The sequence below is a fragment of the Silene latifolia genome, chromosome 6, assembly GCF_048544455.1.
Source record: "Silene latifolia isolate original U9 population chromosome 6, ASM4854445v1, whole genome shotgun sequence".
NCBI lineage: Eukaryota > Viridiplantae > Streptophyta > Magnoliopsida > Caryophyllales > Caryophyllaceae > Silene > Silene latifolia.
The window spans coordinates 135552202-135578896 of record NC_133531.1 but is presented as its reverse complement, the minus strand read 5'-3'; the positions used below and the strand labels follow the sequence as shown (position 1 = coordinate 135578896).

The window sequence follows — 26695 nt, the reverse complement described above, 5'->3', positions numbered from 1 at the left end:
GTAATTTTCTACTTTGGGGGAAGCCAGGCTCATAGTAAAATTCGCAACTAAAGAGCATTATGCCCGGGGCTTTTGAGATTTGAATACTTTAGGTCACTTGGATTCTACCATACCAAGTGGGCTCGGCTATAACACAATAGTAGGCGATCCTTCAGGTTTTTGTTCTCATATTCTCTCTTCACTCCGATTACTGAACTCCTCAACTCCATCACAAACCCAGTAAAAACGCAGGCGTAAATGAAGATAAGAGAGAAAGAGAGGTACTAAAGATGTGATAACGGACGCGGAAGCTTCATTTCTATGGTGCCAAATCCCTAGAAGGGAGTTTAATTTCCTATGCCTGAGATAGTATGCGATTGAGAGAGTGAGTTTAATTTCCTATGAGTGAAATAAAATAGGATCGCCTAGTATACTGAGCAGGGGAAGGGTAATACCTGGGAGAGCGCCGGGTTTGCCGAAAAAGAGAACCACTCAGGAAGAACCACCAAATTTTATTGCAGCAAACACTTTCCAATTTAGTATTGCAGCTCAAACTTTCCAATATAGCAAAAGAAAACAACAATTAGGATGATTAGAATGAGATTCACAGTAGACAGAGGATATAATCAGTATATAGAAAATAACTAAATTAGGTTGCGTATAATTAAATTAGAAGAAGGAAGTGAACTAACCTAACCTTGAAATCAATCCATCAACAATGGTCGAACTTCAGCAAAAGCTTTCCAATATACTAAAAGAAAACAACAATTAGGATGAGATCCAAAGTAAATAGATGATGGAATCAGTATATAGACAATAATTAAATTAGTTCGTGTATAACTAAACTAAAAGAAGGAGAAGGTGAACTAACCTTCAAATCAATCGATCAGCAATGGTCGAATCTGAAATAGTTGATGATGCAGATTAAAAATGAAGAATCGATCAACAATGGTAGAAGTTGAAATAGTTGATAATGCACATTAAAAATGAACAAATAAGAAATGAAGAGAGTTGATGGAGAATCAGTAGTAGAAGAAGAGGGAGAGAGGCGGTCAGCGATGAAGAAACATCGGCCCAAAATTAATCATGATGACAACTAAAATTATATAATAATAATTAAAGAAAAACACTTTCAATTATGTAAGATGGAACAAACTAATTGAAATTATTGATCAAACTAAACATTGAGTTGGACTAAATAGAATTGTGAAGACGACACACCTTCAATTGTCATAGTGAGCAATACCAGTAGCAGTAGTTGATCCCGCCTGAGTAAACCAAAACCCACAGGATACAATAAAACTTTTTTTAAAAAATACCAAAATATGGAGCCTAACCCATTCAAATTCAGGCAATCTAATTGCAGCCTAGGAAATAACAAAAAAAAAAATAAACAATAAGGAGCTGAAAGCTGCAACTTTAGAACAAAAAATAAGTTCAAAACTCGCATTGGCATACACACAAAAAAAAAACCACTCAAAATGGTGGACATTCTAAAATTTAACAGAGCACCACCGAAACACAAAAAAATCAAAACTAATTAGGTTTAGAATCAATACTTCTTGTGCTAAGCTCAAACTCTCACTCCGCAGCCCGAGAATTCTGCACCCACAACAAAAGCAATCAACATATATAAAAGCAACTAAATTATGTTAACAGAAAGAGCTAATAGAAATTGATGCCAAAAATCTCGTTGTAAAAGCAATTGTTGTACATATCTATAACCTGAACTCCAGGCCGACTTTTGTACCCCTTAGAAACAACTGCAACAACTCCCGAAACAACTGCAACAACACCCACCAAAAGCTAAGTTATAAGCAGCGGAAAAAACCAACAAGTCTTTACCTATTAAATAAAAGCAATCTAAAACGAAAAATAAATGTATAACCTCGCAAAGAAACATACAAACAGAGTATTACTACGGTATAACCCTAACCAATTCAAATTCAGGCAATCTAATTGCAGCCTAGGGAAATAAAAAAAAAAAAACAATAAGGAGCTGAAAGCTGCAACTTTAGAACAAAAAAAAAGTTCAAAACTCGCACTGGCATACATACAAAAAAAACCACTCAAAATGGTGGACATCCTAAAATTTAACAGGGCACCACCGAAACACAAAAAAAAAAAAAAAGCCTAAAAGTGAGACACTGAAATCAAAAAAACTAGTAAAATTCAACACGTCACCAACCTAATATATGAGGAAATAAACCTTGAAAACGAACAAAAAACCTAGAAAACATAGATCAAAATCAAATTACTAAACAAAAAAAAACCATTAAAAAAAACAACGAAAAGAAGAAAGACGATGAAAAGAAAAGGTTACACTAATAGGATTTAAGATTAGAATTAAGTACCTAGGTAGTGTTAGAGTTGTCAGCTCCTACTACAATTTCTATTCCTCTTCCCTGCTCCTCACTAACACAACGACAACACTAACAAATCAGGTTTCATTGTCAACCTGCAACAATAATCTCTACAGTCCACAACAACTGCAGAAACAGATAAGAATAACTAAATCAAAAAAGGAAGGGCAACAAATCCGTCTGCATCACAATAACAAAAGCAATTAGCATCCAGGAGTAATAGCAATAAACCCAAAATATTAATAGAAATTATAACACCCAAAGTAGTAATAGCAATAATAAGACTACAAATTGTTTAAATAATCGCTTTAAAAAAATGGTTAAAACCAAAAGATAATCATACGCCATACCTAGGAAGACAAGGCTGTACCAAGCTCCTCAACCCTAAACGGAAAACGATTTCAAAATTGGATCATGAACACAACTAAACAAACTGAAGGGAATTTGAATGTCTAAATGGTGTAGTTGTACATAAATCGAAAATAATGAAACAAATAAGATCTCCAACATGATTGTCAGCGATAAAGAAGATATATGAGTAAAAACTCAGAATGCAAAGATCAAAACACCAATTAAGAGAGAACGGAAAACAGAGATGAAAATAATAAACCATGAAAAGAAGAAAGACATCAATGGAAATAACAAACCCAAACAAAACCCGCCAAATTAACCAATAGGAATTATACCAATGAAGAGGTAATACTCAAGTAAAAACCCTAAAACTGAATAGAACCACTTTAAATTTAACCAGACCAGGTTGATCATACCTCAGAAATCCAAAAACAATTGAAGCGGCTAATATGACTGAAATTCGGCAACATAATTGAAAGACGAAAGGTGAAGAAATAATTAATAAAGAAATTAAACAAAAATGAAGAAAGGAGAGGGAGAATGATGTATAGAAATTACGAAGTTAGGACTGAGTAGGCAGAATGTGTGAGAACGCACCGCATAGTTCTCGCCCGGAGGGCTCTCAACAACGACACCACGCACCCCGTGACCGCTTATACACAGGGTGCTGCCAGGGAAAGAGAAGTAAGACGAATTTCACAATAAACCCCCTACAATTTCACATAGCACCACATAAATAAGAACACAAATACAGTAGAAATTATCGTAAACGCACAACAACAGATCCACAGAAATTAAAAAGGCATAAGAGAAGCTAGAACTAATGTGTAATAAAATGCAATATCCTAATTCACACAACGCAACCAAAAAAACAGAATAGTGAAGAAGAGATCTAAGCAATAAAAACTGAACTAAACTGAATTAATCTGAACTGAACTAAATCGACCTGACTAAACTGAAATTAAGTTCAAAATAACAGGCTGTACAACGAAAAACAGGAAAAATAGATAAAAGCAAGATTTGTGCTTGACAACAAACAAACTGTTAGGTAAATGCAATGAAATAGGTGCATATAACAGTTTGCACAAAGGTACAAAAAATAAGACCTCAATAGGAGTCAACATCTTCTTCTCAATGATCTTGTCGTACTTTTGTTTCTTAGTCCCCGCCTTCAATCCTTGCCATGGAAAACTGAACCAGTAGAACAAAACAAAACGCATCCAGAAGTCAGTACATTCTTACAAGCACATATAACGTCTCAAAGGTAACTGGAAAAGAAAGCACAAGTTTGAAGTTGATTATAACCTTCCTCTCAGAAAATACATGAGCATGTAACCAATAGACTCCAGATCATCTCTTCGACTTTGTAATGTGAATAAATCAGCCAGCCAAATTGCATCAATCATCAAGACTTTCTGAAGAAAAATAACAACCGGGGGAGGGGATATAAGAAGCGTGTCACTACCTATGAGTTTCACTACCTATGCCAAGGTGAGTGTTGACACTGGCATACCAGGCAGTTCCAGTGAGATTTTGGTTCTCCCTGCAAAAAAAATCGAGATGAAATAGACAACCTAACCCTAAAAAATTTAGCAATCACATTCCGAAAACTATAAGGCAACAATAAGCTATAGTGACATACCTATACAACATATGTTTATGTGTCTGAAGATCCCTGATTTTTTTTGCAAGGCCAAAATCAATTACGTACACCTACAACACGCCAAATGCTATGTTATACAATGCATAAATATCGACATGCCAGTCGCATAGACTAAGACATTACTTTCTAAACCCTATTGAAACAATCAGAGGAAATCTTATTTACTCAAGACATTGATGTTGATCAGCGAAGAGCAAAGTTGAAATACCAAAAAGTTGAGAGAAACTAAAAAAACAGTCTCATAAAGATCCATCAGATAAAATCAGGATTTCACAACTGCAGACCAAACAAAGACTAACTAAATCAATCAATAAAGGAAGAGCAACAACTCCGACTGTATCACAATAACCAAAGCAATTAGACCCCATATAGCAGTAGTAATAGTGAGAAGGCCAAAATAGTAATACAAATGATAACACCAGAAGTAGTATTAGCAATAATAATAACACTACAAATGGTTAAACTCATATGCTAAAAAAATGGCTCAAATTAAAAGATAATTAGAAGTCATACCTTTGAAGACAAGGTTGTACCGAGCTCCTAAACCGTAAACGGCAAACAATGAAAAAATCCGCCGCAGCAGCAACAGCAACAACAACAACAACAACAACAACAACAACAACAACAACAACAACAATAACAACATCAACACTGCCGCTCATAAAGAGCGAATAACTTATAACTCCTAAACCCTAAACAAAGTACGAAAACGGAACTAACACAGAACCAACAATAGCATCTGAATACTCTAACAATAATAACACTTAAATCAATTTGAAAATAAGTTAAACGAGAACGGAACCAGAGTAGTTTGAAAAAAATCAACAAATAATAGGATTTAAAATTAGAATTAAATACCTAGATCTTCATTATCAAACTGGATCGCGGCCGAGAAGCAAAAGTCGGATGAAAATTAGGAGAATGGAACAAAAGAAAGCATGGGTAAACCGTTGAAGCAAGGAGAAGAAAGAAATTTGCATCGTCGGATCATAATGGTATTGTGATATTTGGGAGAAAATGGATGGGATGAGTAGTGAGGAATGAGCGTTAGACAGGAATGAGTGGCTTTGGAAAGAAAGGGAGAGATGTGGTTGTGAGTGAATGAAAAATGGAGGGCCGAGATACAAAGGGAAAGATCCAACGGCAGAGGGAAAACTTGGGGTAGCACTATTCATAGCTACAGTTATCCCAAGTATAAACTTTTATAGGAGTTAAGGATAATGAGTTGAATCCGTTGAATTGTGTAGTTAGGGCTGATATTTGTATTTTCCTTAATTTGAACAAGGATTGTAATTTGATGCTAGAAAATACAGGTGGTGGTGTTGATTTCTTTACAGAATTGTGCTTATTTTCGTTACTATAAAATAGGTACTAAAAATATCAGAATAACAATACAATAACACTAGAATAACAGCACAATAACATGTGGTAGAAAAAAAAATTAAAAAAATCAAAAGTAGAAAAAAAATCATAGTGACACCGGAATAACATCACAATAACACCAGAATAACAATTCCACCAGAATAACAACACAATAACACGTGGTAAAAAACAAGTAAAAAAAGAGTAAAAAAATCAAAGTAGTAAAAAAAAAATCAAAGTGACACCGGAATAACATCACAATAACAGCAGAATAACAGCACAATAACACGGGATAAAAAAAAAAAAGAAAAAAAAAAATCAAAGTCGTAAAAAAATCAAAGTGGCACCGGAATAACATCACAATAACACCAGAATAACAGCACAATAAATGCGGTAAAAAAAAGAGTAAAAAAATCAAAATAGTAAAAAAATCAAAGTAGTTAAAAATCAAAGTGACACCGGAATAACATCACAATAACAGCAGAATAACAGTAGAATAACAGCATAATAACACGTGGTAGAAAGAAAGAAAAAAAAAGTCAAAGTTGTAAAAAAAATCAAAGTAACAGCAGAATAACAGCGGAATAACAATAACATGTGGTAAAAAAAAGAGAAAAAAAATCAAAGTCGTAATAAAAATCAAAGTAAAAAAAAGCACAATAACAGCAAAATAACACGAGGTAAAAAAATAAGAGCAAAAAAAAAATTCAAGTAAAAAAAAAAATTGGTACAAAAAGAAAAAGAAAAAAAGGTAACATAATGAGAAAATTAGAGAAAAACATAAGAGAAAAAAAAAATCAAAGTTGTAAAAAAAAGCATAATGACACGAGGTAAAAAAAATGAGATAAAAAAAAATTAAAGTAAAAAAAAAAAGAGTAGCACTAGAAAAAAGAGAAAATAAGTAAATGACAGTGGTTTTATATGACAGGTAAGATTAGATCTTGACCATTCATCCCTAATATAATCCAATGGCTGAGATTTCAAAGCACAATTGCCACAAACTCACAACTCACCATAAGAAACCAAACTCACAAGATCATATATATATATATATATATATATATATATATATATATATATGCATGTCACTGTCTATAGCCGGTGCCAATTCATAATTGTGTAATACATTGTACTAAAAAAAAATTAATTGTGTAATTCATGGCGTAGAAAAAATTCTCATTTCAAAGTGAGAGAGCAAGTGATAGGGCAAGTGGAAGGGGGATGTGGCCTTGAGAGGTCACAAGGTTGTGACGGTCACAACCAAGACATTTTGTAATTTTTATATACTTGTTTTGTTTTATGTTTATTGTTATTTCAATTTTTGTATCATTAATAACCTAAATATGAAAGGATTCACAACATCTCATAAGATATTTATTCGGGGATGTAGCAAATTTCCCCCATAACTTATGAATTATGTGCAAATAAGCCCCCTAAGTTTTACTTATAGCAAATTAGCCCCAAACTTTCAAAAAATGTGCAATTAAGCACAAATCGAGTTTTTTTAAAACATGTTTTAACTAACACCTATTACTTTCTATTATAAAAACTATTATAAATATATTTCTTAAATAATTAAATATAATATTTACATATTCAAGAAAAATGCGGACTAAATTTAGTATATACAAAAATTTGGCCATGTAATTTTTCATTGTAACTTTATTAACAATACTCATATTATGAACATTTTTCACCAAAAAAAAAAAAAAAAAAATTGAACATGCTTTTTAATAATCAAGAATTTAAGAATAAAAATCTAATCAATAATTTTGATTTTCAATAATAGTAAAATATTTAATTAGTAAATTTTATTCTTAAAAATAAGATATGTGGTTAATTGCACATTAAGAGAAACCGAGGATGTAGTAAATAACCCCCATTACTTTCATACTATGTGCAAATCAACCCCTTAAGTTTCACTTGTAGCAAATTAGTCCCATAAGTTTCCAAAAATGTGTAATTAAGCACAAATCAAATTTTCTACCATTTTTTTTAACTAAAATTAGTATTTTTTATTATAAAAATGATTTTAAATATATCTATTAAAAATTAAATACAATATATTTCTACATATTCAATGAAAAATGCAAACCAAATTTAATTTAAACAAAAATTTGGTCATGTAATTTTGTAACTTCACTTAATTTCTCATATTGTGAACATCTTTTCACCAAAATAAATAAATAAATATTATAAAAATATATTTAAACATGTTTTTTTGATAACTAGGAATTTTAGAATTTATATTTGATTAAATATTTGGACTTTCAATAATAATATAATAATTAATTTAGTAAATTTTATTCTTAAAAATAAGATTTGTGGTTAATTACACATTGAGAGAAACTTATGGGGGTGATTTGCTACATTTATAAGTTAGGGGGCTTAATTGCACCTATTATCAAACTTATGAGGGTGATTTGCTATATTTCCCTTAAGCGAAACTTATGGGGTTGATTTGCTACATTTATAAGTAAAGGAGCTTGATTTCACATAATAACAAACTTATAGGGGTGATTTGCTATATCTCCCGATATTTAAGCATAAACCCATTTCTATCATAACTAATGACATTATTTTGCCAATCCTAACACAATTAGGTTAATAACCTGTGTTATAAGGACCCTATTTTTATTTATTATGAGGTCTTAAAATTATAAAATTTTCAAATTTGGAAATAAACACAAAATATTTTATTCGTCGGAAAAGTTATTGGCATGTGATGTCACAATTCACAAGACTCCACTAGTGATGAACTTGGATCACCTCCATTTCTTTCTCTTAATTTTCTCATATACACATATTTTAATATACTTTTTTCTTCATTCATTAAACACTACCTTTATGAAACAGTCAAACAACTATAACTATTAGATCCTTACACGATGTCATTTGGGCTGTTCTTAAAAAAATAGAGAGGATCCTCACTCACTAATGACAATCTAGTAACGCTACCGTTAATGTAATTACGTAAACATCATCTATAAATATAATTAATAGGTAACAACAAAGCATTACCTTTCACCATTCCCCCTTTTATGTTCATTTTAAAAATCCACATCATCATGCATTATTTAAAAATTAAAAGAAAAAATTGGAAAAAATCCTATCATTAATTAAAGGCATAATCGTCGGTGTCACCACCCTAATTCGAATCACAAAAGGTATGTAGACACATGGGGGTATGTGATACACACCAAAATACAAGTGGGGGTAGTCTAGTAATTTAGGCTTTTGTTTCTTATTCTCCAAGTTATTAGAGGCTAATATAAGAGCATTAGTTAAGGTGTAATAATCAATCAATGAATTTTATGAATCAACTTGTGAGATTTATCTCATTTGTCTGATGGAATCGAGGTTATTATTCACCACAATTCTATTATTTGGGTAGCTTATCAGTTCTCGTAATTGAATAGATGCATTTCTATCCTTTATTTCCGTCTTAAATTTAGATCGCATCAGTATGTTTAGTGATGAACGAATATTAGGCACTGATTACTCCTCTTTCCACTAGGCTTTTTAATGCATTTTAATTTAACAAGATTATGAGTCTATTGTTTGCATTTTGTGTTCCTTTTCCACTTCTACCGTTTTCCACCTTGAAATGTAGGTAATTGAGCTTGGCAAGAGGATTTAAGCAAGTAACAAGACCAAAGGATAAGCTAGCAAGGAAAAAGAGGAAGAAGAAGCTGAAGAAGCCCATGAGCCGGCCGGCGGCTGGGGGTCGTTTATTGGAGAATTGAAGAATTTCAGCTCCAAAATTAAATTGTCTCGGCACCGATATGGGGCGGCAGTCGGCCTGCCGGCTGGTTGTCGTTACCCGTATTTGTCTTAAACTCCTCTTTTAGAACCCTCGGCATTGAAATAATATAAATAGCCTCTCTTAAGTTGTATTTCAACATAAGACCCTAGATCTCAATTAATTCATTTCCAAGTTACAACTTTGCTAATCCTTTATTAGTTTTCCCCTAATTAAAACCTTAATATTTCAAATACTAGTTGTTCAGATCTAGAAATTTGGGTTGTAACAAGATTGAAAATTCTCTTCCTTCTTATTCAATCCAAAGCTTATTTATTTGCTTCTAGTTGGTATAATCTCTTCCTTTTTGTTCATTTGTTTACATTTATTTCCTATTAGTTTAAATTGATTGTTTGTGTTTGGATTCCTCTTGTTTGTTGGTAGAATAGTCTTATTCTCTCTTTTATTTCACTTGTTCATGAATTAGGGTGTTGTCTATCTAGTAAAGTTTGAACCTTTGATTTGTCTTCTTAAAGCTTCCTCTTCTTTTACATAATTCATCTTAATCTTAGTTTAATTAGTCAATACTCTTCTTTCACCTAATTATTGCATGCTTAATTGTGAATTTCATACCATGTTTATTGTCAAAGCATCTACCTTTATCAATTATTTTGTCTTAATCAACATGAGTAATGAATAGTTTTCTCACTAGGCTACGATTATGTAACACCCACGCTTTTCAGGCTAATTTAAAATAACATTTACAAAAAAATGCAACAAAAGTCGAGGATATCACTGAAAATATACAAAGTTGCTCAAAATAGTAAAATTTCGAAGTGCCTTTACAAAAATTACAAACCATTAAAAATAAATAAATGATAAAGCTAGTACAAAATATGTAATACAAAACTTGACTGAAAATTTTCACTTTGAGATGGACTCAAGCTAAACAAAAAATTTCCTCCTGAAAACAATTGACAAAGAGAAAAGGATCTACCCCATGTCGGGTAGCCCAAAAGGGAGAAATACGTCAGCTGGATGATAAAACAAAAACTGGTAACAGAGTAAAGCCTCGATAATAGGGTAGTACTATTTTTGGTCATGGCGTGGAAACACTCACATGTGAAAATGAAAAATATAATATAATAATACTATTATTATAAACCACAATAAACTCAAAGATTTCTCAATACTTTCACAGATTACTTTCAGAGATTACTGCACACTCACTAACTCCTTCATTTCATATTCGAGTCTCACAACAACTCGTCTCAAATAAACTCTCACTATCTCAACTTATAACTAGTACTATATTTCTCATCATCGACCCAATGACTCAAACAAGGGGGTGAGTGAACCAGCGGCAGTACCGCGAAATAATACTTCTATCTCAATATCGAATCCAAAATAACTATCTCAGTAATAACCATGGTCACAATGGACCCAAATTGTAACTTGGCACAAAGGCCCTAATACGAATAACTAATCTCAATATCAATATCCATACTGTCAAAAGGTACATAGTACATTGCTCGACACTTTGGAGTATAAAACTCCAAGCCACTCATCCAGAAGTCGAGATCAAAGAAAACGACAACTGAATATAATACAAAGACCACAATCTCATAAATATCACCACCTCTAAACCAACGTCAAACATATTCTTAAAATCTTTCTTCTGTCAAATATAAGTAATCAACCTTCTAACAACATATATACACCAACTTAATTCACTTCATGTTCTATTGCAATCACATTCACTTGGCTAACACTAGTATGGTACTCCTTGAATCCCCACATACACTTTTTTATCATAATAAATAAAGTATCTCTGACTATAGCAAAATAATATTAGCTACCTCTATTTATAAATAATATTACAATCAGTATAATTCACCTTAGCACATAAATAAACCAAGGAGACAAAAATTATATAGTAAGAAAGTTTACTTCCTCAAGACTAAGAAGTTAACAAGACTGGCCACAGCCTTATTGTGCACACCGCTATGTCCCCGGCTCGCCACTGGGGGTTATGAGCCAGATTATAATTAATTAAAAGCATCTTTATATGCCAGGTTCGCCACTGCGGGTTGTGAGCCAAACAATAATCATTCCTGGAAAGCTCTTTTTCTGGAAAGCAGTTATATATCATTCCAGCCCAAGTTTACCAAATAAATCATAACTCTTAATTTACAGATCGTATGAATATGAAATTTATATGCTTGGAAAGCTAAGAATAAGATCTAAAACTCTTATGTATAAAGTTTTCCCAAAATCATTAGTTTTCAATAGCTTATTGCATAATATTTGCAATCCTTCCAGTTTTAAAACCCTGCATAATCAGTTTCTAGTCATCTGGGCACAACAATCATAACTCCTAAACTACTTGGAATTAGAAGCTCTAATTGGTCTTTATGGAAAGCTTATACAAAACGCTAAAACATCGTTGTTGAGCAAATTTTTCCAGTTCTGAATATTTAAGGTCGAAAAACAGGTTTAAAGATTGATACAGTTTCTGGGCATAATCAACCAGCTCGGTTTTCACATGTTCATAGTCTAAACTTAATCAAAACGTGATTGTCATCTCGAATCTTCCCCCTTAATTCAATTGAATATGTTACATAAGTCCCTAAACTTAGAAAATCAGGAACTCATCATACCCAACAAGCAATCTCTACTCAAAGATAAACAAAGTTAATCCAAGAAATGAAAGTGTAATTACCTTGTTAAGACCGTCTTACAACTTTGTACAATCCTCCCTCAAGCTTAATCCATATAGAAAAATATGATGGATGATGGGATGGAATAAGATGAACATGCTTGATTTTCCTCTTCCTCTTTCTATGCTCTTCCACACGTCTTTCACCCTTTCTACACACTTCTTTTCAATTTTTTTTCTTTTGATCTCATCACTTAAGGAATATGGTAGACGTAGGTGGGTGATTTGGAGTGTATATAATAACTTAGTTCTAATTGTATTCGAGTCCGTTTTAGTTACAATACGATACTTACGTTAAGTTACTTAACATAACTCCCGAGTACTACACCTTGAAGTAACGTTCTATATACGTGTTAGTAAGTGTCCTTAACTATAGTTGTCGTACGTCCTTTCTTTTCTTTCCCTTCCGTTTCAAGTTAGTAATGGATTTTCTATTTGATTTTCAAATTAATATACGATTTCCTTTACTATTCAAATTGAAATTTTCATTACAAATATTCTCTTTTTTTTTCCATGTAAAATGTTATTTTACTGAAATATTTTCTATGTATTTCTAAGCTGACTCAAATTTTTGGGTTGTTACAGATTAGTACCCAACATGAGTAATTTATCTAATTGGTTTCATTTAAATTAGTTGTTGAGAGGGAGTTTGTTGGGTTTAAGTAATAGATTTGAATTGTTTAAGCAGTAATTTGGATAATAGTTGATTCTTAACCCTTGATCATCAATGAGAATTAATTAGGTTGGGATTTTACTACCTTTTTAGTTTGTTTGTCGACTTAGGTTGAACCCGGGAGGGAGAACCCTAGTAGGGTGGTCTTACTTGACGGTTTGAAATTAACCTTCGGGAGAAGGGTCGGGATGACCGGGGATTATCGCGTGCGGGCTTATGCCTTGGCCTTTGTGAGAGGTGAGCGATAATGGGCCCGTTTTAGTAAGCCTTGAGCATTGAGTTGGGGAAATCGAGTCATGAGCTCGGGAGAGAGTTGAGTCGATAGTGCTAGTGTGCTTTAATGAACCTGGGAGGGAGATATTAGGCGACCTAGAGGCGTTTCTATCCGAAATCCTACCCTTTGACAACTAATTGACAAAATAAATGGGTCAGTTGGGTCGGGTTTGGGTCTGGTCATATCGGGTCAACCGACCCATTAGGGTCGAGCCGGGTTCACGTCAGGTCGATATTGGGTCGGGTCATTTTGGGTGAAATGATGTATCGGGTCGGGTCGGGTTTGGATCGTAGTCGGGTCATCATCGTGTCCAGTTAGTTTATCGCATCACTATAATTTTTTACTATTAAATTTATTTTTTAACCATTATTTGATTTAGTCACTACATTATTAAGTCTAAACTCTAAATATACGAAATCAATTTCATTTTAATCAATAATAAGCTTATTAATTGCATAGTCATCAATCTAATCGGGTCGGATCATCATCAGACCGGGTCGATTAGGGTATGCAGTATTCTCAAATTCTGTTCGGATAGGTTTCATCGGGTAAGATCGGGTCACTTGGATCTGATCAAACTTTGCGAGCTCAAGTAAAAGTACGACGACATTACAAATATAATTTATTGAGATTTCAAATACAAACCATATGATACATCAATTAACTCTCAAATCTCAAACTCATTACAAACACACAATAGGATAGCATTTTAGCAATTTGCCAACACGAACATTAACTCTCAAATCTCAAACTCCTTGCTTCATTAATCATTAATGCTCCAAAAAGCAAGGCCAATCCTTACAATTTCCTGCCCAAAAAGCATAAGAAACACAAAAATTATTAAGAAACCTTCCCATAATTGTAGATAATTCTTATGTAAGGCAGATTTACAATTAAATTAGTGGATAATAAAATTATTAAAGGAATTCTTTTTACAATAAGCTTGTGACAGGAAAACCGCCTTACACAAGTAATTGTAATATAAACTCTACGTTAGGCTTAAAAAAGGTAATTAAGTAAATAAAATTAAAGGAATTACATGGAGTTGAATGAACTTCAACCTAGCTTAGGGATCTGCAGATGGACCGGGCGCAACACCTTCATGAGAAAATCAAAATTTAGAACAACGATAATCATATAGGATGTGAAAATTTTCTAGGAATAAATAAAATAAATAAAGGATGAAATGATACCAGGGCAAACAGTGTCAAAAGTGCCAGTGATGCCGCAAGGGGTGAAGAATGAGTCGACGACCTTGGACTCGAAATCAGCAGTGTCACCATAAACAGTGAATAATAACAGACAGAAGCAGAGGCGGTCGTTGTCGATGGCCAGATTAATTTCATCGCAACAACGTTGGAGTTGTGCTTCTGTTTCAACTACATTGCAATCGTCGTTGAGGTTCTGTACTGTCATCGTGCAAGTTTGCGCCAATGACAGCGTTGGTAAGGAAATGAGCACCATTACTGCCAACACCAACATCGTGTTCTTTGTGTTAATTCCTTCCATTCTCTCTGTTTTAATTGATTATGGAAGTATGTGACTTTTTAGTACGCACAATTTACGGAAGATGTTTGGGTTGGAGAGTAATGCAATTTGTAGACAATGTAGCATCTTATTTATACTCAGTCAAGTAGGACTTTATCAAAGGCCAGCCATAATATTTTAGGGTTCATCATCATATATGGCCTTGTCACCATGTATGGCCATGTCTAAACTGAATTGTTCTTCATATACAGACTGGGAAAACATTTTTTGTTTGGTAACACTCCATAAAAAATAGTTGAAATATAAAAACGTAGTTAAAACTGAAAAGCGCAACCCAAATTAAAACGGAAAATTCACGCGCTACCCCGTGATTTGACATTTTGCACAAAATACCCAATTTTTTGAAATGAAAACTTTAGAAGGTCATAACTCGTGTTTACAAGCTCCAAAAGTGACGGTTTTTTTTCAAATGGATCATCTTTCCCAGTACTACGATTTGAAAAAAAGAAGAAGGTTTGTCGAATTTGGACTTCGTGACCAAGAGATAGGATCACTCAAAGTTTGTTCGGTGAAAAAGCTATGACATACAAAAATTTCTGGTTAGGGATCTAAATATGACAATTTTTTTTAAAACGTAGTTCTTAGAAAGATGATTGATATGAAAAAAAAATCGTCATTTTTTTAACTAGCAAACACGAGTTATAACCTCTTAATGTTTTCCGAATAAAAAAAGTTGGGTATTCCAGACAAAATGTTAAACCTTAAGAGTACCGTGTGAATTTTCAATTTTTAAAATAATAGCTGAAAAAATACATGAAAACTAGAATCTAACATTTATGACTAACAAGGAAGCTCATTATATGAAAAATGGATGGCAAATTAAAGTAAAAGTTATTCTCTTTGTCCCAATTAATTATTTGCCTTTACTTTGGCACAAATATCAAGGAGGTAGGAGGGAAACATTAGTAAGAGTGGTTGTTTGGATAGCAAAAGTGAAGAGAAAGAGAGGGGAGGGGGAAGGAGGGAAGGGGAGGGGGAGGGGGAATGAAGTGTGGTTGTTTGGATACAATTTTCCTCCAAATCTTGCCTATTGTGAAGAGATTTTGATTAGGCTTGGAGGAGAGAAATTGGATCCCTCCAAATCTCTTCCCCTCCATTTCCCTCCACCCTCATTTGCTATCCAAATAAGAGATTTTAAATCCTCTACTCTCCCTCCCTTTCTTTTCCCTCCAAATACCTCAATCCAAACACACCCTAAAAGAAAAGGATGGTGATAGGGTGGGGTGCCACCATAATTAAAGAAAAATAAAAATAAGAAAATAAAATAAAATAATATTTTTCATTTTTGCATCAAAAGTTAAGGGTAAGTATGTAATTGTATATTCTTTTCAATATCTAATTAACAAAACTTTAAATATTAAATTTTATCTACAATATTTGACACAAAAATAATTTATTCGAAAGGTAATTATTTTTCATCATCATTGTATTGTTTTTTTCCATCTACTGGGTTCGTTCTTCATTACAAGCCAACAAATGAGAAGATACAATACGATTAATCGGTATAAATTCTGGAATTTTAAATAGTAACAAATGGTTCTCTTAATTTAACTTGTCTTGCCCATAAACCATATACGAATTCTAGTACCCAATGAAGCAGTTATGAGCCTATGATACCCTTATCAGACAAAGATGATGAATTGAGGAGTAAATCATGAATTAAGTACATAATTGCATCTTATAATCCTAACGCACTAAGGCTCTATTTGACAAAACTGTTTTGATAAATTTCTACCAATTTAGGGTTAAAGAGGTCTTAGCGTTAGGTCAATGTTATGGATTTGTTATTGTCGTATTGGTATCTGTATGTTGGTTTGTATACGCAATAAAACGAAGAACGCAAGCAATTTAAGTGACACGGAAAACCCGATGTGGAAAACAACCGCGGGGGGAGACAGAATCCCACCAAGATTTGCACTAAAATTCGAGAGCAAATACAATGTGGACAATTTTGCTATGTAATTGATGCTAGAGCTTTTCCTTGTAATTTATTTGATGATCCCTTCGTCTTGCATTGATGCCCTTTATATAGTAGAGCTCCTCCATCTAGGGTTTCTTGCTTTTCTTCCAAGTATTCCTAGTTTGACGCGGGGTAGGACTTTCCTTCTTCCGGATATGGTAAATGATAGAGTTTTCTTATATTACCTCCACACGGATTCTCCACCGAAACAAGACCCATGCCTTATGACGCACGGCGTCGCACGCTGCCCTTGCTCTGGCTCCCTGGTATCCTGCCTCCTGCTCTGCTTCCAGACCCGCTTTCTTAGACTAGCCCATATCCAGATTTTAGGCCTAACAAGCGGTTTTACAACGGACTTACTCAACATTTATTTAGGAAAAAATTCTAAAACACGAAAAAAATTTAGATGAAAGCAATTTAACCAGGGAAAAAAAAGTTCACTCGAGGACCTTAGGGTGTGTTTGGATAACAAAAGTGGAGGGAAATGGAGGGGAAGAGGAAGGAGGGGAGGAGAAGGGAGAGAAGGGAAGAGGAGGGGGAATGGAGTGTAGGTGTTTGGATACAATTTCCCTCCAAATCTTGTCTATTGTGGAGAGATTTTGATTAGGCTTGGAGGAGGGAAATTGGATCCCTCCAAATCTCTCCTCCTCCGTTTTCCTCCTCCCTCATTTGCTATCCAAACCAGGGATTTTAAATCCCCTATTCTCCCTTCCTTTCTTTTCCCTCCAAATCCCTCAATCCAAACACACCCTTAGTGATGTCGGGACTGGATTTTCATATTATCGTGAAAAATTATCAACCAGTCCCCCTTAACTCAATAAGTAAGTATTCAAGTCTTAAACATTCACACACAAAATCAATAGTTAAAACCTCGCCGCCCTCCTTGTTATTGTTTACTCCAAAATTCACCGGTTTAGAAATTTATGACCCCGCCACCGGATACCAAAATTCTACGCCCACCAATACTCGTATGCAACTTTCCTGAGGAGTAGGGGTGTTCAGAATAAACCGAACCGCAATAACCGAACCGGAAAACCGAAAAATCGTCCATTTTTAAGGTTCGATTAACCGAACCGTTTCGACAAAGCGGTTCTTTGAACCGAACCGTTAACTTTATTATGGAAAAGGTTCGGTTAAGGTTCACAATTTTAGATAACCGGTTAACCGCGAACCGAACCGTTTCACAAAAAAGTAAGCAAAAAATTAAAATATTATATAAAAAACTGTTCGTTCGTTTAATTTTCTTAGTGTATCCAAATTTAAAATTTCTTAAATTGATTAATGCTAAAGTTTAGCTTATTAACTTTATTGTTGGGTATAATATATAATGAAAATTTAATTAAACTATTAGAAAACATTCCCAAAAATTAACGAAAACTGAAAAAAAAAAGTAATATAGAACGACTATCGGTTAACCGGTAACCGAACCGCTAATAACCGTTCAAAGTGGTTAACCGTGTTTGAAATCTATATCTCATTATACTCAACATATTCAAATATGTTATAATTAATTTAGTCATAAAATTAATTTAGATCTTATGCATGCAAACATGAATAAGGATAAAGAAGAAATCGTTTTCCTTACATTGAGATTTCGGATATATGGGCACAAATGAGTTCTCCTACTCACTTGGTCTTGAGCTTCCTAATATTGGATGAACAAAGGATTCAAGCTTAGAATCCCTCCCAAGGAATTATACCCAAGATAACCTCTTAAAAGACTAATATTATTAATACTAGAACAATATTAATCTTAATAAAATTGACCCAAAACTATTGTTTTTATCTCTTGTGTTTCGGCCAAGAGAGGAAGATTTTGGAGTTTTATTTCTCTAGTTTTTCTTAGAAAGCTTTTCTATTTCTTACACTAGAAATATTTTATGAAGAATGAATGAATAAAATTAGAGAGAAAAACTCTCTATTAGCCCTTTCAAAAACCGGTGGGAAGGAGGGATGGGGAGCCAATGCATGGGCAAGTTTTTATATCCAAGAAAACATAGGCTTGCATGGCTATAGCTAGGTGTAATTATTTTGTTTCCACTCAAATAATTTAACATAATTTAAACACCATACTCCCTCCATATTTCGGTCCATATTAGATAAAATGGATTCCACTTTATCTTTGCCAATTTATCAATTTGTCACATGTCACAAGTCATGCAAAATTGTCATGTATTTTTAACGTATTAAAAATCAACGTATTAATAAAATACGTCATGTACAAAATCGACTTAGTAATTCACAATTACTTGTACCAAAACGCTTTACCAATTATAAATTACAACATCTTGTATATATAATAAATTATTCATTCAGTTTCAATTGTTTCCGTAAACAATAATTTCATCTAAGCAATAAAACAATTCGATTACTTAGACCGTATCTTATTTTAATCAAATTACAATGAGACGTAAATATTACTTCCAAAATCGTCCGTCAATTTTAAGTAATTTAATTAACCTGTATCGACATACGATCAATTAAATAATCAATTAAGAGTGTTATCCTTTAGGTATGACCTAAGGGGATCAACTGATCACCACCGTCGCACGACAGTAATGTCAAACTCTAGTCAGCCAATCATTACCGATATGTGTGGACCAATTGACTGTAAAATATTACTTCCCACATGTATTCTTAAAACGAGATTTAAACATGTGATCATCATGATCGACAGTTGTGATCGCATCATTGTCGGAGGACACATATTCCAACAAACCGAACCGTTTATAACCGTTTCTAACGGTGCAGTTTAGGTTCGGAGTTTTGCCAAATCGAACCGTGTGCGAACCTAATTAAATTAGAGGTTCGGTGAACCGAACCGCGAATGAACACCCCTACTGAGGAGTATGAAAAAGGTAGTTAACCAAGTCCAAACAGTTCTCTTTCATATCATAGAAACAAATATAAGAAAAGTTCAATTGTGTAGAGATGGTGGTGAATTTTATTCTTGCTATATTGAATGTTCTCTACCTTTCAAGAATCAAGATAAAATAAACTTTACAAAAGGATAATTTGTGATAAACTAAATGCGGGAGTATATTTCAAGGTATATTCTATATCTTATATGATAAAATAAACGCTACAATAAATAATAAAATTCAAACCGAATTAAGATATGATCATAAATACTTCGGGGGGGACTGATAGAGTCAAACTTTGTCGAGTCAACAAGGTGTTTTTAGGATTAATTTGGTTTTATTTAAGGGTCTTTTATTAGTATATTGAATAAGTCTTCCCATCCTGTTGGTTGTTGTGTTTAACATGTTCAATGCCCATAAGAAGCATGGTGTTGAGAAAAGAGTTCGAATTCCGAGCAAGCACCTCTAGTCTCTACCCGCACCCCGGAACAAGCAAGTAATCATTGAAGACGGTGTCAAAGCTAGCTAGGATAGAGGGTGTCACTCCTTGGTGAACTAGCACGAAAGTAAAGTGGTGGTGGGAGCTAAGGTAAGAAGAAGAACGGAGAGCAGAAATCAGGCCAGAACGCAGTCTGCGTTTGGTAACATAGCCTGCGTTGTATGACGCAGGCCTGCGGTTTTTGACGCAGCCTGCGGTTTCCTCAGCTCTCGAGACTAATCATCCGTCTTAAGCTTCCTCGTTGAGGCCCAAATGAGGTTTAACCGAAAAGGGTGTGCAGCCCCATATATATAAGTATATAACTCAGTTTTCGAAGACCTAGAATTACCATTGGGGTTGTTATCATGAACTTTATTTTAAAAGTTCTTATATTGCATTTAAAAGTTGGTTCTTATTTTTAAAAACAAAGTTCTAAAATAAGAACAAAGTTTATAAATATTGGAAAATGTATAACCAATAAATATAGTTTTGTAGAATGTGCGAAACCATTTAACATTATTCATTTATAATTTTTTACATCGAAGAACTTTATATAAAGTTCTTCTATGGTGAACAAAGATTCTTAAAAATTGGAGTTGGTGTATTATGACATGGCATGTGAAGAACTTTATATAAAGTTCTACTATTGTTATTGCTTTTAGAGTGGTGAACGTGTCTCATAATTTGTTGATTATTTTACAAGATATAAATTGTAAATGTATGTGTTAACCAAATTTAGCGAATCATATTTCATAAAAGGGTTTTTCTAACGTGTGCCCTTAGGGCACACGTTAATAACCCATATATGGTAAGATTATCAACATATTTACATAAGATACTCAAGTATATTCTCATTTTTACCATATTTAATGAGAATATATTGATAATCTTACTATATATGGGTTATTGATGTGTACCTTTAGGATACACATTAAAAAAACCCTTCATAAAATTAAAATTTAAATGGTAAATAAAAGTATTTCGGGCATAACCGGAGCACCAAACCTAATATGATAGTAAATGTCACAAAACAAGAATTGCGAAATAATGATCTAGAATATGTGTCTAGTTTTCAAGTATAACACTATAACTCTTTATTAATACAATACAAAGGGAACACGAATACAACCACCATCTCACGAGCTCATTACACACAAACACTTATCGGTCGTTCATAAATATAAAACGTCTCATTTCTCAAGAGCTTAGCTTAAACTCCTTACTCCTAGGTGCATTAATGCTCCATAAACCAAGAGCGAGGCCTTAATTTTCTGCCCAAATCAATAAAGAGGTCAATAAGCATAGTAATTTCCTGTCCAGTATCATAAGAAATACTCCCTTTATCTTGATCATTTGTCTAGCCTTCTTATTTTTTAGGGTTTTGATATATACAATCCATTGAGTTAAATTTAAAGAACTAAATATGAAGATATGTTCTAAATATATGTAGGGTTTTTCTAACCTATGCTCACTAGGTTAAGAAAGCCAAAAATAGAAAGAATTTAATGATGTCTTTATGGGAAATTGTAATACACAATTACTTTTACTTTTTTCCCAAGGAAAACATTTAAATCTTTCTATTTTTGCTTTCTTAACCTATGCCCAGTGGGCATAGGATAGAAAACCCGATGTACGTATTAATTAGAGTAAATTATCAATTACACCCACGCTTAATCCGCTATTTTACATTTACTCCCACGTCAATTTTTTTTTTTAAATTACACCCAAATTAATAGCTCAGGTTATAAATTGCACCCAACCCCATTTTCCGGCGAAAAAAAATATGAAATGACAATTTTGCCCCCGAGTCTATTAGTCTGATTTTGTGACTTTGAGTTACTTCCCCAATTTCCTCTTCTCAACCTAATTTCTCCCTAATTTTTCCTCAATTTTCCCCAAATATTTCCCTCAATATCCGTCATAATAATCAAGCAATTGAAGAAGATGAAGAACCAAATGAAAACCTAATTAAACTATTCACTAAAGAACAATTAATCATGATGGTTCGGGAAGCACGCAACGGAAGTTAGCAGATACAACTAATCACTAATCACTGAAGAAAAATTAATCAACGGCTATGTATTTGCCTACTGTATTTGTGTATCTAACACTTGGATGTTGTACGCAAGTTAGCAGATATGGATAAAACTCTTTATTCATGGATTAAAATGCTGCGGTTGGGGCTGTGAGTGGGAGTAGTGGGACATAGCCTGGTTTGTTGACGCCGGTTGGGGAATTTCAGACGGAGTAGAGAAGATGGCTTGGGGTGCAATTTCTTTATTTTTATTCAAGGCAATTTTTATGTGGGTGTAAAACTCTTTATTCAAGGCACTCTTTATTCAAGGCAAATTCCCTTCATTGGGTGTAATGACTTACCTTGAGATGATGAACACAATGAAGGGAAATAAAATTAGGGAAGAGAGACAAGAAGGATGAAGAGGCAATAAAGAAGGAGGAAACAAGAATCAGCTTAAAGGAATGAAGGAGGGCAAAATCGTCCAAAAATTTATATTTTACCCAGAAAATTTGAAAATTGACGGAAATTTGGCCGGATTCCGATATTGGGTGCAATTTGTAAACTGAGCTATTAACTTGGTGTAATTTAATAAAAAAATTTGACGTGGGAGTAAATGTAAAAATGTGTATTTGATGTGGGTGTAATTGATAATTTACTCTATTAATTATATTGGGTTGTGAATAATTTAGTCTTGAATTCCCAACTTAATACCAAAAATGGAAGATATTAAATGTTTAAATACAACATAATGGGTTGTATATATCAAAATCCTATTTTTTATGGAGAGTATATTAATCAAAGGTAAATAAATAATTTGGACGAGGAGGGAGTACTAAAATACACATATTTTTTTGTTCAAATGAGCAAACTATATCATTAATAAATACGTGTAATAATTTCCGACAAGATCATTTCACTCGAAAGTATAAGTTGATGTTAAGACTCGACTAATTTAACATTTTAATACAAGTCCCGCATCAAAAACCTTTTGGTTACATGATCATCAAAACCTCGTACGGATGCACATTTAAGAATTAGAGGTATTTAAAATTTAAGGAAATGATATAAACACCCCTTAGGATTGTAATTAAGTTTTTAAAAGAGGAAATAAAAGTTGAAATTAAATATTAATGACATTTAGTTCTTATTTAGGTTCCTACTTTAACTCTACTTTAAAAAATGCATTTAGTTCTTATTTACGTTCCTAGAATGTATTTATTATGGGAAGTGCTAGGGCGACACCAGGTGTTACCGAATTCGGTAACACCCTAATAAAAAAAATGGAAAAAAATAAAAAAATTAATTTCGTTTTTGCACCAGTATCGTAGGGATAAAACCATAATTCACAATTTATTATATTAATAAAATAAAATAAAAACTATATTAATTAAAACTAAACAATACCTGGCGTCCTGGCCTAATCATGCGTTTATCTTCATCAAATCAAACTGAACACTTAGTTTACCTTCATCAAATCATTCATACGTTTATCAACATCAACTCATAACAAACACTTGTTTATCTTCATAAAATCATACATTCATACGTCTTATCGATTTAAAAAAAAAACGAGAGAATTTTATTATCAAACGACGATTACCATACGATAATTTTCTTCAAATATATCCCATAATGCACAAATCCTCATGAAACTAATTAAGGTGATTGTCTGCTAATTTCAGTAATTTGGAATCATTCATATATAAATATGCTTTTCATTGAAGATTAAACAAAGCTTCGTTTTTTTTTTTTTGGAAGAAAAGAGCATGATATAAATAAACAAACCAAACCAAGTCAAGTACAATTACGAGTACATCACGGGGGGCAGTGGGGCATAAAATAGTGGTAACCGCATCAAGACAATCAGAAGCAATCAAGACATTGTTCACAAGGACTCTAGAACGCAAAAGCCCATCTCGAATGGCAAGGATCTCACAAAGGTAAGGGTTATGACCAAGGAAGCGGGTGGACCAACCTAACACCCAGAACCAAAACCGTCTCGATGACACACCCCAGCTAGCGTAAAGAAGAGGAGGGGGAGAAAGCCGCATCAACGTTGGTTTTAAACCAACCAAGCGGCGGAGGGGCCCAGCTCAAAGGATAGCTAAAGGCATCATGGTGGGTGGTAATCGTAACAGGGGCAGAGTGGGAACAGTCAGAGGCGCGGGTCCAGGTAAAGGATTGGGAAACAACAGAGGCGCAGAATGAGGAGGGGGAGATGAAGGGGGTACTAGAGGTGGAAAAGGTCAAGTCACAACGTCTCAGGCAAAGTCGCCAGAGGAAGAAGGTAAAGAGGGTAGTCCAACTAGGGGGGGTGAGAAGTGCAGTTATCGTAAATCCATTGATGGAGGTCAGTGTCAAAGAAGGAATTAGAGACATTTAAAGCGGACCAAGAGTGAGAGGCGAAGCTGCAGTCGCGGAGAGCATGAAAGGAAGTCTCAGGTATAGAAGGGTTAGGACACAGAGTACAAGACGAACTGGGCAAGATACTCCTGGCGAAGAGGGAAGCTTTGTGGGGTAATTTGTTCCACCACACAAGCCAGAGGAAAATTTTTATTCGAGGTTGGGTTGGAAGGTCCCAGAGCCAGCAGAGGTCAGTAGGGAAAGAGGAAGGGGTAGGAGGGAGGATAGGCCGGCATATAGAGAAATAGGTGTCGCTGACAGAGAATTTGCCTTTGGGAGCAAGGGAGGTGGAAAGGATATCAGGTCTGGGGGTAGTCGGGATGGGAATGGTGAGAATGCTACTGATGATGTACTCGGGGAGGACGAAGTCAAGGGAACCAAGAGACCAAGTTCCATTGGATATAATGGAGCAAAGTTTGGCAGAGGAGGACGAAAGATTGAGAGGGCCAAGAACGAGGGTTCTTAGGAGGCCAAGGTCAAGCCAAGGATCATCCCATAGGCTGATAGTGGAGCCGTCTCCAATGGACCAGAGGAGATGATCTTTCAGGATGTTCCACCCTCGTCCAAGATTCATCCAAATATGGGAGCCCCGGGAGAACGAGCGACGGGAGGGTGTGCAGTATTTGCTGTGAATGGCCTTAGCGGCAGTGGAGGAGTTACTCAGAAAGATTTTAGAACTAAGTTTAGAAGAGAGAGCATCATTTAGAGGCTCGGCGGCCCTAATCCCAAGACCGCCAAGGGAGAGGGGAAGAGTGACAAGATCCCAGTTGGCAAGATGGAGTTTGTGAGCAGACTGACTAGACCAAAGGAAATTCCAAGTGGTTTTGTCTATGTCGCGGAGGATGAAGGAGGGGAGACGGATGCATTGCATCGCATGGTTTGGGATGACATTTATCGTAGACTTGATAAGGCAGATCCTACCAGCTCTAGAGAGGAAACGGGATTTCCAAGAGGCAAGCTTAGACTTAATGTTGTCCAGAATGAAATGAAGGTCAGATCTCTTAGGTTTCCTACTGAGGAGGGGAAAACCAAGATAGGTGCCGAGGTTATTAGTTTTCTTGATGCCAAGGGCGTCTTCAAAGAGGGTGGCCTCAGTAGGGGGGGTGAGTTTGGAGAAGGTTATTTTGCTTTTAGAGCAATTTATTTTTTGACCAGAGCTGGAACAGAAAGAGAGGATAGTGTCTTGGAGGGCACACAAGTTCCTCTCAGAAGTTCTGCCAAACACCAGAATGTCGTCGGCAAAGAGGAGGTGAGAGAAGGAGACACCACCTTTTCCAAGAGGAAAGGGTGTACAAAGCTTCGTTGATGTACCAAATTTGCTCCACCAAAAACGCCGTATCTTTGAATATCATTTTTTTAGTTTATTATTATCAATTGTTGTTACAGTTAATAGTTAATGTTATTTCAATATTTCCTAGATTACCCTTTAAAACTAATTACTTTGAAATTCGAAATACGATGGAGGGAAAGCAAAATATCCAAGTAATTTACAATAATACCCCGGATGTCGCTCAATTTGAGTAACACCCGTTGTCGCCATGTCATTTTCCATTTATTATTACCCAAAATTTAAAGGTGGTATCTCATCTGATTGACTCCACATATTTCTAACATGAAATGATCATCATGATTTTTTCTCAAGAAACTAGAAAAATGAACAGATAATCTATTTTAAGACGGAGTTATAAAACGGAAAAATCTGTCTTAACAATAAAATGGGTGCATTATCATTTCACTTGACTAGTCTTAAATAACAATTTGTGAAAAATAAAATCTTTGTTATCATTTTAAATTGAATAATCTTGTGTGCCTCATTAAGGTTAATATATATATATATATATATATATATATATATATATATATATATATATATATATATATATATATATATATATATAATCAGTTGAAACGCATGTGGATGCGCCACGTGTCAACCCAACCTTAAATACACATATTAATTATAACTGAACATTAAATATAAACATAATAAATGTTGTATAAATCTCAGTAAAATATTGATTATAGTTTAATAAATTTTATTAGAAAATTTTATTAAATAATTACGGTGATTTGATTCTAAATTTACTAAAAAGTTATTTTGATAAAAATTATAAAATGTAAATAATTACGTTCATTGTGAAAAATGCTTTCAATTGAGTATAATTTTCATTATATTTATTGAAATATTTATTTTGATATGTAGAGATGATTAAAGTGAGTGTCTCACAATGTTTTACATTTACGTAAAAAAACATTTTGAGAAAGCTATAAAACTTAGACTATTAAATCCATTAAGAAAAAT

The 26695-nt window shown here is 34.1% G+C and overlaps 2 protein-coding genes across 3 annotated transcripts in view; both read right to left on the bottom strand.

Annotated features, from left to right (window-relative positions):
• LOC141587349 (cysteine-rich receptor-like protein kinase 5) overlaps positions 1–26695 on the bottom strand; it is a 177716-nt gene that overhangs the window by 119607 nt on the left and 31414 nt on the right. The gene's annotated exons all lie outside the window — the stretch shown is intronic.
• Positions 229–5415, bottom strand: LOC141587344 (casein kinase 1-like). Of its 2 annotated transcripts, XM_074408807.1 has the most exons (17): positions 5215–5415; positions 4870–4896; positions 4336–4406; positions 4159–4236; positions 3999–4055; positions 3800–3884; positions 3291–3403; positions 3110–3146; positions 2693–2726; positions 2334–2468; positions 1705–1763; positions 1539–1581; positions 1201–1247; positions 851–881; positions 672–730; positions 435–533; positions 229–340 (listed from the first exon to the last, which is right to left on the bottom strand). In XM_074408807.1, exons 3-7 carry the CDS (start codon positions 4344–4346, stop codon positions 3347–3349), a joined length of 288 nt encoding a protein of 95 aa, XP_074264908.1. In that variant the 5' UTR covers positions 4347–4406; positions 4870–4896; positions 5215–5415; the 3' UTR covers positions 229–340; positions 435–533; positions 672–730; positions 851–881; positions 1201–1247; positions 1539–1581; positions 1705–1763; positions 2334–2468; positions 2693–2726; positions 3110–3146; positions 3291–3346. The 2 variants fall into 2 exon arrangements, with proteins under 2 accessions (XP_074264908.1, XP_074264909.1); XM_074408808.1 differs by lacking the exons at positions 229–340; positions 435–533; positions 672–730; ... (4 more) ...; positions 2693–2726; positions 3110–3146 and having other exon boundaries at positions 2376–2468; positions 5215–5303.